General features: G+C 61.9%; 1 protein-coding gene across 3 annotated transcripts in view; it reads right to left on the bottom strand.

Moving 5' to 3' along the window:
• Positions 1-12,486, bottom strand: part of SHC2 (SHC adaptor protein 2) — a 31,883-nt gene that overhangs the window by 3,182 nt on the left and 16,215 nt on the right. For all 3 annotated transcript variants that reach the window (XM_067558804.1, XM_067558796.1, XM_067558788.1), the window contains 11 exons: positions 12,214-12,284; positions 10,181-10,241; positions 9,686-9,805; positions 8,373-8,426; positions 7,252-7,303; positions 5,906-6,032; positions 5,369-5,549; positions 4,335-4,401; positions 3,410-3,565; positions 392-693; positions 77-212 (listed from right to left, as the gene is read on the bottom strand). In XM_067558804.1, coding sequence (XP_067414905.1) covers positions 84-212; positions 392-693; positions 3,410-3,565; positions 4,335-4,401; positions 5,369-5,549; positions 5,906-6,032; positions 7,252-7,303; positions 8,373-8,426; positions 9,686-9,805; positions 10,181-10,241; positions 12,214-12,284 — 1,320 coding nt within the window. In that variant the 3' untranslated portion in view covers positions 77-83. The remainder of the gene's footprint in view (positions 1-76; positions 213-391; positions 694-3,409; positions 3,566-4,334; positions 4,402-5,368; positions 5,550-5,905; positions 6,033-7,251; positions 7,304-8,372; positions 8,427-9,685; positions 9,806-10,180; positions 10,242-12,213; positions 12,285-12,486) is intronic.

Genomic DNA, 12,486 nt, shown 5'->3' on the forward strand with positions numbered 1-12,486 from the left:
GGAGAAGGCAGGAGAGAGTCAGGCCCCCTGGTCTCCTCCCTGCCCCCTTTAAGCCCCGGGGGCGCCGGCTACGCACCCAGCCGTCAGAGCTTCCTCTTCACCACCTGCCGCAGGTGCAGCTCGCTCTCGGCCGCCACGATGGGCTGCGTGTTCTGCAGGTGGTAGTTGATCAGGTGGCTGATGCTCTTGAACAGGACGTCCTTGGTCCTCACCTGCAGCAAGGTAATGGGCAGGGCGTGAGGGGCAGAAGGCGCCCCGCTGGGGAGCGAGGGGCAGCGCTGCACCCAGAGAGGCGGCTGACGCGGGAGGGGGGGAAGCTCCCGCAGAAGCAGGGCTGGGACCTGCAGGAGGGAGTTTGGGGAGGCAAAAGCAAGCCTAGCCCTGGCCTTACCACGCCCTCGGGATCCACCAGCAGCAGGTGCTTGGGCTGCCCGCCGTTCATGCCCGTCAGGACGTACTGCCCCGGGTTGGTGATGCTGTCCCTCACCAGGAAGTCCCCGTCCATCTGCAGCAGCTTCTCGGCGTCTCGCCGGCTCATCTTCCCATGGTACCAGGGCTCCCGCTTCAGCTGCTCTTCCGTGGGGGCGATGGGGGCCTTCCGGGTGGGCGGGCTGGGCCACTGGTCCTCAAGGGGGGGGCTGGCCCTGCCAGCCACCGTGGACTCATGCAGCTTTAGGGCATCTTCGAAAGGCCCTGCAAGAAGCCGGGAATATAAAGCAAGGAGGGGACAGCAGCACCCAGAACAGCACATGCCCGGCAGCTCCCCTCGCTGGGATCTCATCACAGTCCCCAGGCCGGCTGCCAGCCGGATCTGGGGAAAATTCCCCCATTGCTGGACCTTGGGCTGGCTCTTTTAAAAGCCTGGATCTGAAGGCCAAAGGAAAGACTCCCACTGTTCTACGCTATTGAGTTTCTTACACCGCGCCCATCACCCCAGTATCTGAGCACCTGCCAGGCGTGCGGTAGGCAGCGCAGCTAACGCCTGCCGCCTGGGGTGTGTTCTTGAGTCCAGTGGGAGACGTGTGTGCAGCGGAGCGTTTTGCTGCTGACTTTGACGGGCTTCGGTACAGAGATGGGGCTTTCCTGGGACGGAGCAGCAGCTTTCCCTCCCATGTGCCTGAGGACCTGAGCTTCTGTAGCACCAGTAAACCCCTGCGAATCCCCACCGAGGCCCAACCAAAGGGACGAAGGCCCCAGCGCTACGGCCCCGATTCAGCAAGGTTCTTAAGCCCAGGCCTGACTGTGGGTATGTCGATACTGCACAAAAAAAAAAAAAAAAACCAACCCAAACCCCAGCCCACGGCAGCGCGTCGCAGAGCCCAGGCCAGCTGACTCCAGCTCATAGGGCCACGGGGCCAGAAACAGCTGCGTCACCCTTCGGGCTGGGCTCCGAGCAGCGGGAACCGTCTACCCCGCTCGCTCTCGCTCGAGTCAGCTGACTCGGCCGCGGAGACTCGCTGCCCCGGCGGCTGGTTTGCAGTGTAGACACACGCGCGTGCGGGGGTGCGTGGCTCAGCGTTCACGCCCCCGTCAGTGCCCAGCCCAAGCCGGGGAAAGGAACGATCCAACCAGCGACCCAAATGCAGCGGTGAATCCCGGTCACATGCCACCTGATGTCCATTGCACGCGTAGCACCACGGACTGGCCTTAGCCCAGCCCGGCAGAGATCTAGGTTTGAGACCCTGCTTTCCCACGAAATCCCTCTGGGGCCTGTCTGTCTTTCTGCTTCAGTCCCCGTTTGTAATAGGAGGTTAAGAGCCTCCGCGGGGGTTTAGGAGGCTAGATCCATTAAGGACAATGAGATGCTAAGGCTTCCTTGCAATGAGGGCTCCAGGCCGGTCTAAAATAGCTGGATCTTCCCCCGTTGGTTAGACCCGCGCCTGGCTGAAGTGGGATGATGATGATCCTGCCAAGTGCCCGTTGGAGGCAGGTGGCCGGAGTGGCCGGATGCCTGGTCCTCGCTACGGCGCTTTATCGGCATCACGGCCCAGGGTGCATTAGCTGCATGAGCCCCTGGCCTCACTCGCCCACGTTCAGCAGGGCGAGGGGACGTGGCGAAGGGTGGAGGGCTGGTTGCTTTTTGCCTCTTGGATGCAGCGCCGCCGTGGCCCCGGCTATTCTAGCCCACGGGGGCTCAGTGGTGTTGCCCGCTGATAAGATTCTCAGCCCTTCATCAGCCTGCCTTATCTGTCGCTTTGGGCGGCTTTCTTTGTTTGTGTCTTTCATCTCCTGGCTGGAAAGATGGTTTGTGATGTGCCGAGCCAGCAGCGACTCCAAATGGGCTGCAGGGATAAGAGGAAGGGAGGCGGGGGGGGGGGGGGGGGGGGGGGGGTGGGGAAGTGGGGGAAGGTGTAGCAGGTGGGCGGTGATAACAGATGGTGGGGTAGGGAGGGTGTAGCAAGCGGGAGGTGGGGGGTATAGAACAGATGGTGGGAGGGGACTGCAGGCCAGAGGAGCAGCTCCATTGGGACTTGCCATCAGCCCTGTGTCCCCGTAAGAAAAAAGAGGCGTGTTTCTTTGAGCCAGGCACCCAGCCGCCTGCTGATGGGGTTGCAGTGACAGGGGCTGGCCAAGCTCCCGGGGCAGCGCGGGGTCCGTAGCCCGTCGTGGGACGCTGTGAATTCTCCGCTGGAGGCGCACAGGGTTGGCTCCTATTTGGACCCAAGCTCTGCAGGCTGCTGCTCCTGCCTCTCCTCTCCGTGCGGGGGCCTGGCAGGGAAGGGGAGGAGTCCTGGGCTCTACTTGCTCAATCTCCCTGTCTCTGAGCCTCCCCACCCGTGAAATGAGGTCACCGAGGCTTCCCTGCGCCTTCCAGGGCTGTGGAGGGTAAATTCGTTCCTATCTGTTGCGGGATGGCAGATCAGGAGAGAGCAGGGTACAGTAACAAATCCATGGCTAGCTGGGCCGCCGCTCGGCTGCATGTTGAGGCTGCACAGCTAGAACAGGAGCAGAACTGCGCTTCTTCTGATTCAGAAGCACCTACCACTGGAGTCTCCTGAGCAGTACAGGGCCTAGGACACATAGCTGGACAGTACTGACTACAGCCAGGAGAGAGCAGTGTTAAAGACGAGCCGGATGGCACCGGTACTAGTGACAGGCGAGCCATTTGGTGAAACCCCCTGTGCCTCTTTGACATCTCGAGGTGCTGGCTGGCCAAACTCTCTGACCCCTAAAGCAGCCTGTGGGGCCAGATGACCCCATGCGTCCTCCCCAGAGCTGGATGCCCCCAGGCGCTGCAGCTCCCAAGAGCATCCGTGTGTGAGCTGAGCAGGCTCCGCTCTGGCCAGCGTGTTACCGGGAGACCTCGTGAGAACCTGCTGCTTCACGCAGAGGGAGGAGAGCAGGTCCTACACCCACCCCCCAGCCCTCCACTCCGCCCCCCAAGAGCCAGGCGAGACCGCCGTCTTACTCATATCAAAGAGATCCTTGGTGGGGCTCTCCTCGGGCCCCCTGGCATCCGCCTCCCAGCCGTCCAGGCACTGCGTGTTGACGTACATGTGCTCTTCATAGTCCCGGCATCCCAGGGGCTGGCCGTCAGCCTGGAGGTAGCCGTCGCAGGACTGGCCTGGAAGACACAACCGGGCCTTGCCGTGAGTGCCAAGGAACCGGACAGAGGAGGCCAGGCCTGCCACACCCCGGGGCCCAGCCTGGGGTCGCTCCCCTTGATCGATTCTCTGGTGCCTTGGCCAGTCCAGGCGTACCAACGGGGCCTCCACCGTTCCCCTTGGGAGGGGATTGCTACCCAACAGACCCCTCCCCGTTAGGAAGATCTCCCTGCGCTGCAGCCTGAATTTCCCTTCACAGAGTTGCTCCTCCCCCGTAGGATCATCCTAACCCGTCCCTCCCTCCCTCTCCTTGGCCACGCACTCCTACCCCGCTCTCGCCTGCCCCCGGGTCTGTCCACCTCCCCGTATTTGGCACTTTTACCCCGATTCGCTAGGAGAGGAGCAGGACACGAAGCTTCCTAAATCAGCCCGCCTGGGAGCAGCTGCTGTAACATCATGGGAGACTCTGGGAGAAGCTCCTTGGTGAGCCGAAACACACATACCCCTGCCCTCCCGACCTGGGGTCCACGTGGGGATGCTGCAGAAGGAGCAGCTGACCAAGGCTGGGCGACTCATGCCCAAGACTTGGTGTGTTTGCAAAAGGGGCGTCACCCCGTGCATTGTTCTCAGCTAGCTCCTGGCTTAACCCGGCAGCTAGGGTAAAGATGCCCATTTCCCAGGGTCCCACCACAGGCATTTGCCTTCTGTGATTCCCTGGGCCCTGCATTCCCGTGCCCACAGGGCCAACAGTCCCTGGGTTAAACGGCAGCTCCGAGCTGCAGCGTGTACCGTGAGTGTCGACGTCCCCGTGGGAGCTCGGGTGGCTGTTCTGCTCTCTCCTGGCAGGAAATCCAACCTGTCAAGTGGAAGAATCAGACCTTGCTCACTGCCCAAACAAGAGGCAGACGGTTTCCCCTCCACACCTGGGGAAGGGGCGGGCATGTGATATGGAAACTCAGGCAATGGCCAGGGAGGTGCGTTAGGTGGAGATGTGATGACAGCTGATCGCCCTGGCTAGCAAACAGAGCACATTGATAGGCCCAGAAACACAGCTGGAAGGTCACAGCTCCTGGTCACAGGGAAACGCAGCCCCCTCCCCGCCACCCATGGCTTCCCTTGTTCTAGGGGAGAGCCACAAACCCTTCCTTCTAAACCCAGCTCGAGCCCTGCTTCCACAGCTCCAGGCGAGTCATTTCACCCCCGCACGCCTCGGTTTCCTCCTCTGTATAACGGGGTGCTGCGGCCTCGTGGGGGTGACGGAGCCTGGAAGCGATCTCAGGGTTTAGTGACTGCCAGTGCAGGGACCGTGGGACAGGTGTCCCTCAGTCCCTCCTCCTCTTTGCCTGTGACACGTTTATCTGGGGTTTAGTGATGTGCAGATCAGACACAGGATCTGACGGGGCCTTGTTCTGGCCTTAAATTCGACAAATCCAGGACTCTCTCTGGAGCATTTGGTAAAATCCCCTGCAGCCACCAGAGGCTGTGACAGACTTTACTGCTGGACAACAGACTCCCCCAAGCCTCAGAGGAGGCCGTGGAGCTGTACAGGAGCTCTCCCAGATGAACGGACACTCCTCCATATCGGACCCCAGAGGATCTCAGCCCCCACTGGGGCGGCAGAAGCGCCAGGCCTGGCCCAGCACCATGCCCTCATTGGGGGAGGAGAGACCCCTCTAAGGCCCGAGAATCAGGTTTGGTTTCCAGCATCAGGGGAAAGGCTCACGATTCAACAGAGGGGAGGCTCTGGGTGCAGCTGGGGAGGTTGCAAGGCCTGGGGAGATTGGGGAAGCGGCTCAGCCAGGCGTGCGGACGGTAGGATTCACCTGGCTGAAGTGCATGGTGCAGGAGGGCTGGGTGTGCACATGGCCCAGCAACGTCCCGGGCCTGAGCCGAGAGTCGACCAGCCCCCCCAGGGGAGGCTCCTTGCCCGGGATGCTGTTGTAGTAATCGTGCTCGGACGTCTCCTCTTCGTCGCCCCACGCGGATTCCTCATTCCCCGTCACCCTGCACGAGGGAGGAGACGGCAGGTAGGGAATGCAGTTAGACCCCAGAGCCCTGGCAACCCCACCCTCAGAGCGCTGGCCTCCTGGGACCCAGTGCCCCAGGGCGTTGGAGCACCGGAGACAAAGCAGCGCAGCACCCAGAGCATCCCCAGACCTAGCTCCCAGGGCACCAAGAGCCAAGGCATCTCACGACCCAGCACGCAGGGCATGGTAGCGCCTAGCACTGACAGCCTCCTGGACCGTTCCCCCAGAGCCGAGACGGTGTAGAACCCACAGCCAGGGCATCTCGGCCCCCGGAGTCACGGCCGTACAGTGGTAACTCCCCAGTGCAAGCAGGCAAAGGACAGTCTCCCCTACCTGTCCGGTGGCACCACCACCTTGGGGGGGCTGTGCAGGTACTGCTTGAAGCGCAGCTCGAAGGCCTGTCCCACCGTGTTGATGACGCTCTGAGCTAGCCCGTCGCAGCACTCCAGGATGTGGCAGGCTGCAGGGCCAGGAGAGAGACGCAGACACATCGGACGGGGCATCCGGGTTTATCCCGCAGCAGGGCTGGGCGGGGAGGCCCCCGGATGATATATGGCCCAGAATGCCCAGCGCTCGCCAACGGGAGTCTAGCCCCCACGGGGACACGTCCCAGAGAGGAGCCGGCCGGGGGCAGCGTGAGATGGGCTGCCTTTCAGGCTGGATTGCAGGGTCACGGAGCCAGGGCGCTCCCGATCTGAGCTTCATTTCCTCTGAACATGGTGGAATCTGGTCTAGTAAATAGCTCCTTCGTGGGCCCAGCTCTGATTTTTGCCGGCCATTCACCGGTGCCCCCATCTTCCTTCTCAGGGGCAGGACTGAGCGACTCAGACAATCGGACCCCAGCTTACCTTTTATAAGCCCCCACTACCACTGATCCCTTCAGGAACACCCATCAGCAGCTCCCCCCTTCCCTTCCTGCCTTGGAGTAACTGGTCCATTTGAATGTAACTGCAGCCAGCCTTACCTGGCCCATAATTAAGTGCCCCCTAGCCTGAGGAAGTGGAATTAATGGGGTCAGGTGTTAGCATGGCAAACATCTGGGCCTCATGAAGAGGCTTGAGAGAGAACAGCTGGGGAAGGCAGCTGTGGCACAGCTGCAGCAGGTAAGTCTGTTAGAAGCAGGCATGGCCTTGGGAGAAGCTGTTAAAAATCCTGGGGGAAAAGAGCCTCCTGGGAGAAAGTCCAGCTCAGCTCAGCTCAGCTCAGCGAGCAAAGAAAGTCTCTCTCGGGGCCGGAAGTAGGGCAAAGAGCAGGAAACTCTAAGCATGGCCCTGCTTGTGGGGATGTTTCCTGGATTTTCAGCGGGATGTTTTGCCACCCCAGGAGGGTTCAGAACCTGACAGGTGACCGGCCCAGCAGGCTGGGCCACTGAAGACCAACCCCAGCCCAAGCAGATCAGTTGACAAAAGAGGTCGCTAGGATGAAAGAATCTGCACGGCCATGCCCTGGCAGGAGGGAGCGGTCCAGCGGTGAGTTCCCCTGTTACGCTTCGCCCTGCACAATAAATACACCAGAGGGCTGGGGGGGGGGGAGGCCTCCTCCATGCTTTTGGCCAATGTGGGTCTCCTGTTTAGCCTTGATCCTTCCTTGCTTATCATCCCTCTTTGTTTAACCCCATTTCCTCTCACTCCCTGCCCAGTTCCCCGAGACGGCAGCTCCCCCAGGCCTGTCCCACTCACCTCTTTGGTTAATGGGATCCTTTGCTACGTACGCCACGTAGTCTGTCGTGTCCTGCAGAGAGAGAAGCAGAGTCAGGGCAGGAAGGGGTTTGTGGCTGTCATTGCTGGGGCCCGGGCTCTGCAGGCTAAACCTCAGAGGGGCCTTAGGCAGTGCTACGAATCTGGTGTTTCAAGGGGAACGAGCGGCACTCATTAATCCGGCCTGCCCTGCCCCCGTGGCTGGCAGACCCCCAGGCCTCCCTCTTGAGCTGGCAAGGGGCTGCGAGTGCCGTGGAGACAGCTGGGGTTACCCAGTCCCCATCACCCCAGGGCGATCTGCCCTCCACGGTGCCCCGTGAAACGGGCCGTCGTGTCCCAGCTCCCTGTGGCTGGCTGCGGGAGGACCGCCCTCTAGCGGCTGCAACCCACAGAGGAGATAAAGGACACGCTACTCCTGGCAGCTGCAGAAGCTCACCTAAGGGGTGGCTGGGCTTTGGGGGTGAAAGAAGCAGGGGTCCAGCCCCCTCCCGATCTTTAAGTGGACGGGGGTGGGGGGGCAGAGTTGGAGTGAATTGCCGGGGGCCCGTAGGGATGGACTCTTTGCAGCGTCCGGTTCTGGGGGTTTGTTCTGGCAGACACCTGTGCTGGGGACATGGGGGCCAGGAAGCGGTTTGTGTCCCTCTGCAGCGACCCCCTCTGGTCAGTCCAGGCACGGCCTGGCCGGTCACTGCTTTGGGGACAGGAGTAGAGGCTCCTCTGCGGGAGAGCCCTGAGCAAACCAGCCGGGCCGGCAAGGCGTTTCTCAGGCTCCTGCTGGCCTTTCGCTGCTGCTTTGTTCTCTCTGCAGGGGCGAGGGGCTGTTGCAAGACCTAGCTAGTGAGGAAAAGGGGCCAGGCAGGACCCCCTGAGCTCTCAGGGTAGGAAACAAGTGGAGGGGGGAAGGGGAGTTGCCTCCCTCAGAAGCTGGTCCACTGGCAGTGAGCCAGATCCCAGCCAGCGGTAAAACAAACTGCGGTGGGGGTGGCGAGAGGAGAAGGATGGCAAGGGGGCAATGGAGGGGGAGGAAGCGATGCAGAAGGGAGAGGAGAGGTGAGGTGAGTTGCTAGCACCTCGAATCTCCATGTGCCGAGGGTGGCCCTTACCGTGTCTCCCCCCGAGGCGAAGGAGATGGACTGCATGTGATGGTTGGCGATGATCTGCGTGGGACAGAGGAGATGTTAAAGATCTTTGCTGAAGGTCGCTGGGGGAGGCTCTGAAATCGCTCCAGGGATCGACCCACCGGCAGCCCGCTCAGGAAGTCCATGCTCTGGGTTCAGTCCTGGCTTTCCTCTGCCGGTGAGGAGTGGGTGCCAGGCCGCCTGCATCGGGTGGCAGCAGTGATACCCGGCTGCGCCATCCCGTACAGCCCAGGGTGTCTGGGCTGCAGCTTGTCGAACGGACACGCCTGCCTCCTGCCCCGCTGGCTGGCATCGTGGGTTCAGATATGCCGGCTTCCCCTCCCTGCTCGGGTCTCGCCCGTGAATCCCCCTCACCCCCATCCTATAGCTGCCCTGTCTAGCTGGCTTACCCCCAGGATGGGAAGTGGCTGTTTAAAGGGGACAAAACAACATGGGGAGGCTTGCAAGAGACTGTGTGGCCTAGTGGTTGGAACACAGGGCTGGCAGCCAGACCCCCCTGAGTTCTAATCCCAGCCCTGGCACTAGCACCCCACCCCGTGTCGCCCTGAGTTGTTCTGCCGTTGAGATAAGCAAGGGTGCTGCTCACCGCCTTCTAAGTCTAGATCTGCTGATCCCCATATTGGAGGGGACCCTGATCCTGGGGTTAGGCTCATCCCTTTATAGGGACAGTCACCCTGGTGTAAATCCAGAGTGGATCCTTTGAAGTCAGGGGGAGTGACTCTGGATTTACAGCAGTGAGGCCGACAGCAGACTTGAGCCCAGGATCTGAACGTGGGAGCTGGTCTCTCGCTGTCCCAGAGTCTGGGGGTTCACCATGGAAGGGGCGGAATTGCAGAGGATGCTGGATGGCGAATACCCGGGAGTGACGAGATGAAACTGAGCGAAAGGCGATGTGTATGGAGGCTGAATGGCCACAGGATGTTCCTAGCAGTCGGTCAGCACGGAATCCTCTCTGCAAGGGGCACCGCGTGGGACACAGAAAGCTCAACTTGGCCAGAGCACTAGAGAAGGATCCCACGTGGGGCAAGGTGGGCCGGGCTGGACCTGGCCATTCTGTGCTTCCGCAAAGCCCCAGAAGCAGTGGCACAACTTAGAGCAGTCTCGAGGCTGCTCTAACCTGGGCTGCACAACTCCCCACAAGCACTGGATAGGGGAGGTGCAAGCAGCCTCCCCGCTGGCCCTAGGTCTCCTGTTTCTCTCGGTCTCTGTGCCTGGGCGGAAGGCAAGCTGCTGGCCGGTCCCAGGGAAGTGAGAGGTGCACAGGGGTGGGCGCTCACCTGCCGGCTGGTGGGGATCATGAGGTTGAGCCCATCAATGGAGATGTTGACTGTGATGCTCATTCCAGCGAAGCGCAGGTTGCTCTTGCCCAGGATGGAGAGGAGGGCTTTGTTGGGCACCTGGGGAAGGAGAAGAGCTGGAGGGTCATTGCCTCCTCCAGGGTAATGCTGGGTGCTGCGCTCAGCGAGCCGGGCAGGGTGACGGGGCACCACACGGGGGCACAAGGCAGGAAACTGCTGCAGCCCTGCAGAGCTGAGCCAGCCCAGCCACAGTCAACGGGGCGGCTAGTTCTTGTCCGCACGCAACCGCTCTGCACAGGTCAGCAGTGCTGGGAAGGAGGTTCCGGGGGACAGTGCTCCTGGGATCCCAGGGGGGGAGATCCCAGGAGCTGTATCTTGCTTAACAACCCTTAGCCCCATCCACTCCGTCTGCAAAGCCGGGTCGGCATCATTGGTCCTGTTTTACCGATGGGGAAACTGAGGCACAGTACCCACCTTCTTCTTCCAGGCCCCTTTGACTCCAGGCACCGCCTCATACAGTCTGTTGATGGCTTCCCTGCAAGCAAAGAGTCAAGCAGGCTAGGGTTAATCCTCCGGCACCAATGGCTTGACTGGCTCAGTGGGACCCTCGCCGCCAGCCTGCAGCTAAAATGCTGCCTCTGGCAAGCGCCGGGGACCTCTGCAGTGATAGTTAATGCAGGGGCAACTGGCCTGCGTCACCTGCGTGTGGGAAAGAGGGCGGAGCAGAGGAGAGCTGTGCAGACCCCAGCCGCTGGTTCTCTCTCTCTCTCCATGCTCAGGGCTTTAATAATTAAACACCAGGCACTTTGTGCTCAGACTCCTCCCTCGGAGTGGCGGGGGGCCAGTGGTCCCCTCCCCAAGAGACACCCCACTCCCCGCGTGTCCCAGAGCCAGTGACCACCGCCAGGAGAAGGGGACGGTGTGGGATCGGGACGATGAAGGCTGCCCTGGGAGATGGGTGTTTACCAGGCAGTCACTTCCCGGGCAGCACGTTGAGGGCAGCCCGTGAATGCGCTGCATGCCTCTGATTCCCCACCGCAGGCAGGAGGTGGCAAGATGACCTCCATGTCCCCTGCGACGCCATGGCGGGAAATCGCCACGTGGGGTGATCCTCCAAAGGAGGGGAGAAACCGACATTGCCCCTGCGAGTGTGTCCTACCCCAGCTGGGGCAGATGGGGGGTCACCGTACCAATCGGGCACTGCCTGGCCCAATGAAGCCAGGGCATAAACCCAGGCTAAAGCCATCCATCCATGCCCCTGCACCATGCCCCACCCACTGCTGATGCACGAGCCAGCCTGGGGTTTCCATGCCAGGGGGAGAAGCCTCCGGCTGGGCAGTGAACGTCGCCTGGCACCGAGCTGCCCGGCGGCCACGATGCAGAGCAAGGGGCGCATCGCCAGCGAAGCCAGGGTCGAGCCCTCCAAACGTGAGCCTTCCCCCCCCCCCAGTGATCCCAGCCCCCCAAAACCACTGGGATGCTGCGGAGTGTGGAGAGCCAGTGGAGTAAGTGGGGATTCAGGACAGAGGCAGTTCAGCAGGCTCCCCAACGCCGCGGGGTCCATGGGCCCGAGAGAGAGAGAGGCCCGTCTCCCTGGGACCTCAGGATCCCCAGCATTTGGGCAGAGGCTGCAGAACTGAGCCTCCGAGTCTGGCCCCCTGCACCTTCGCCCTCCTCGCGCTGGCTCCCCAGCGTGCGCCTGTTCCCTCCCCACAGCCAGGGTGGAGCAGGAGCATCAATAAAGCAGGGCAGGCTACGCGGGAGCCTCCTCCCCTTCCTCGCTATCGATCCGCCTTTCACTGCAGCAGCAGGCAGGAGATTCTGCAGTTCTGCCCCCCCCGTCCCCTCCTCCCACCCCAGCGTCTCTCACTACCTGTCTGGTTTGCAGACTGAGCTGCTGCGGCAGCATCTGTCCCCTGCCCCACATCCCTTCCCTAGGGTGTTTGGTGTGGGGCTGTCCAGCTGAGGGGCAGGGAAGGCCAGTGACAACAGACTGTCTGCCCTGAAGACTGGAGGCCTCTATCACCCCCAGCTGAGGACAGCAGAGGCAGGTCCTCCCCACACACGCTGTGTGGCGTCCGTAGCCCACCCCTGCCCTGTGTTCTCCCTGACTCACTCCGGCCTTGACCTCTCTGCTGAGACTCCCCAGCAGGGGACCCCGCAGCGGGGAGGGGTCGTGCCCCCCGCCCTCCCGTGCACCACGGAGCACTAGTGAGCTGCCTCGTCTGAGTGAGGCTGTGCATTGCCTGCTTCTGAACATGGGTACCCAGCGGCATCTCTGCCGCTGACAAGCTGGAGGGCAGGGAGAGCCAGGTCGGCCAGCTGAGCCATGCGGGTAGCCGGGGCCAGACAGGGCTGGGTCGCAAGCACCTGCAGTGCTAGCGGGGGACAAGCCCCTCGCCCAGGCAGGCTTTCTTGGCCTTGAATCTCTGGCAGGCTGGTGCCTTCGTTTGGGAATCAGGGGAACCCCCGGACAGTCCAGGGGAGGGAGGCCCGAGGGTGCTTACCTGGTAACCTGTGTGCGGGTGTTAAAGTCGAGGGATCTCATGGAGCGCAGCACCTCAATGCAGCCCATGTACTGGAAGAGAAAGGCGATGAATGTGGCTGCGGTGCCCTGCCCGGATCCCTGGCTCATGAGGGCAACAGGAGAGCCAGCCAGCCCGGAGCGACGGAGTACCCTGAGGAGCGGTTGGAATTCACACGCCCCCTCTCTCTTCTCGGGGCCCGTGGCTCAGCCCGGGTTACTCGTGGGAAGTGGGGGAGCATTGTCGGCATAGAGC

The sequence above is a fragment of the Emydura macquarii genome, unplaced genomic scaffold (genome assembly GCF_026122565.2).
Source record: "Emydura macquarii macquarii isolate MOO-44397 ecotype Brisbane River unplaced genomic scaffold, CSIRO-AGI_Emac_v2 contig_306, whole genome shotgun sequence".
Taxonomy (NCBI): domain Eukaryota; kingdom Metazoa; phylum Chordata; order Testudines; family Chelidae; genus Emydura; species Emydura macquarii.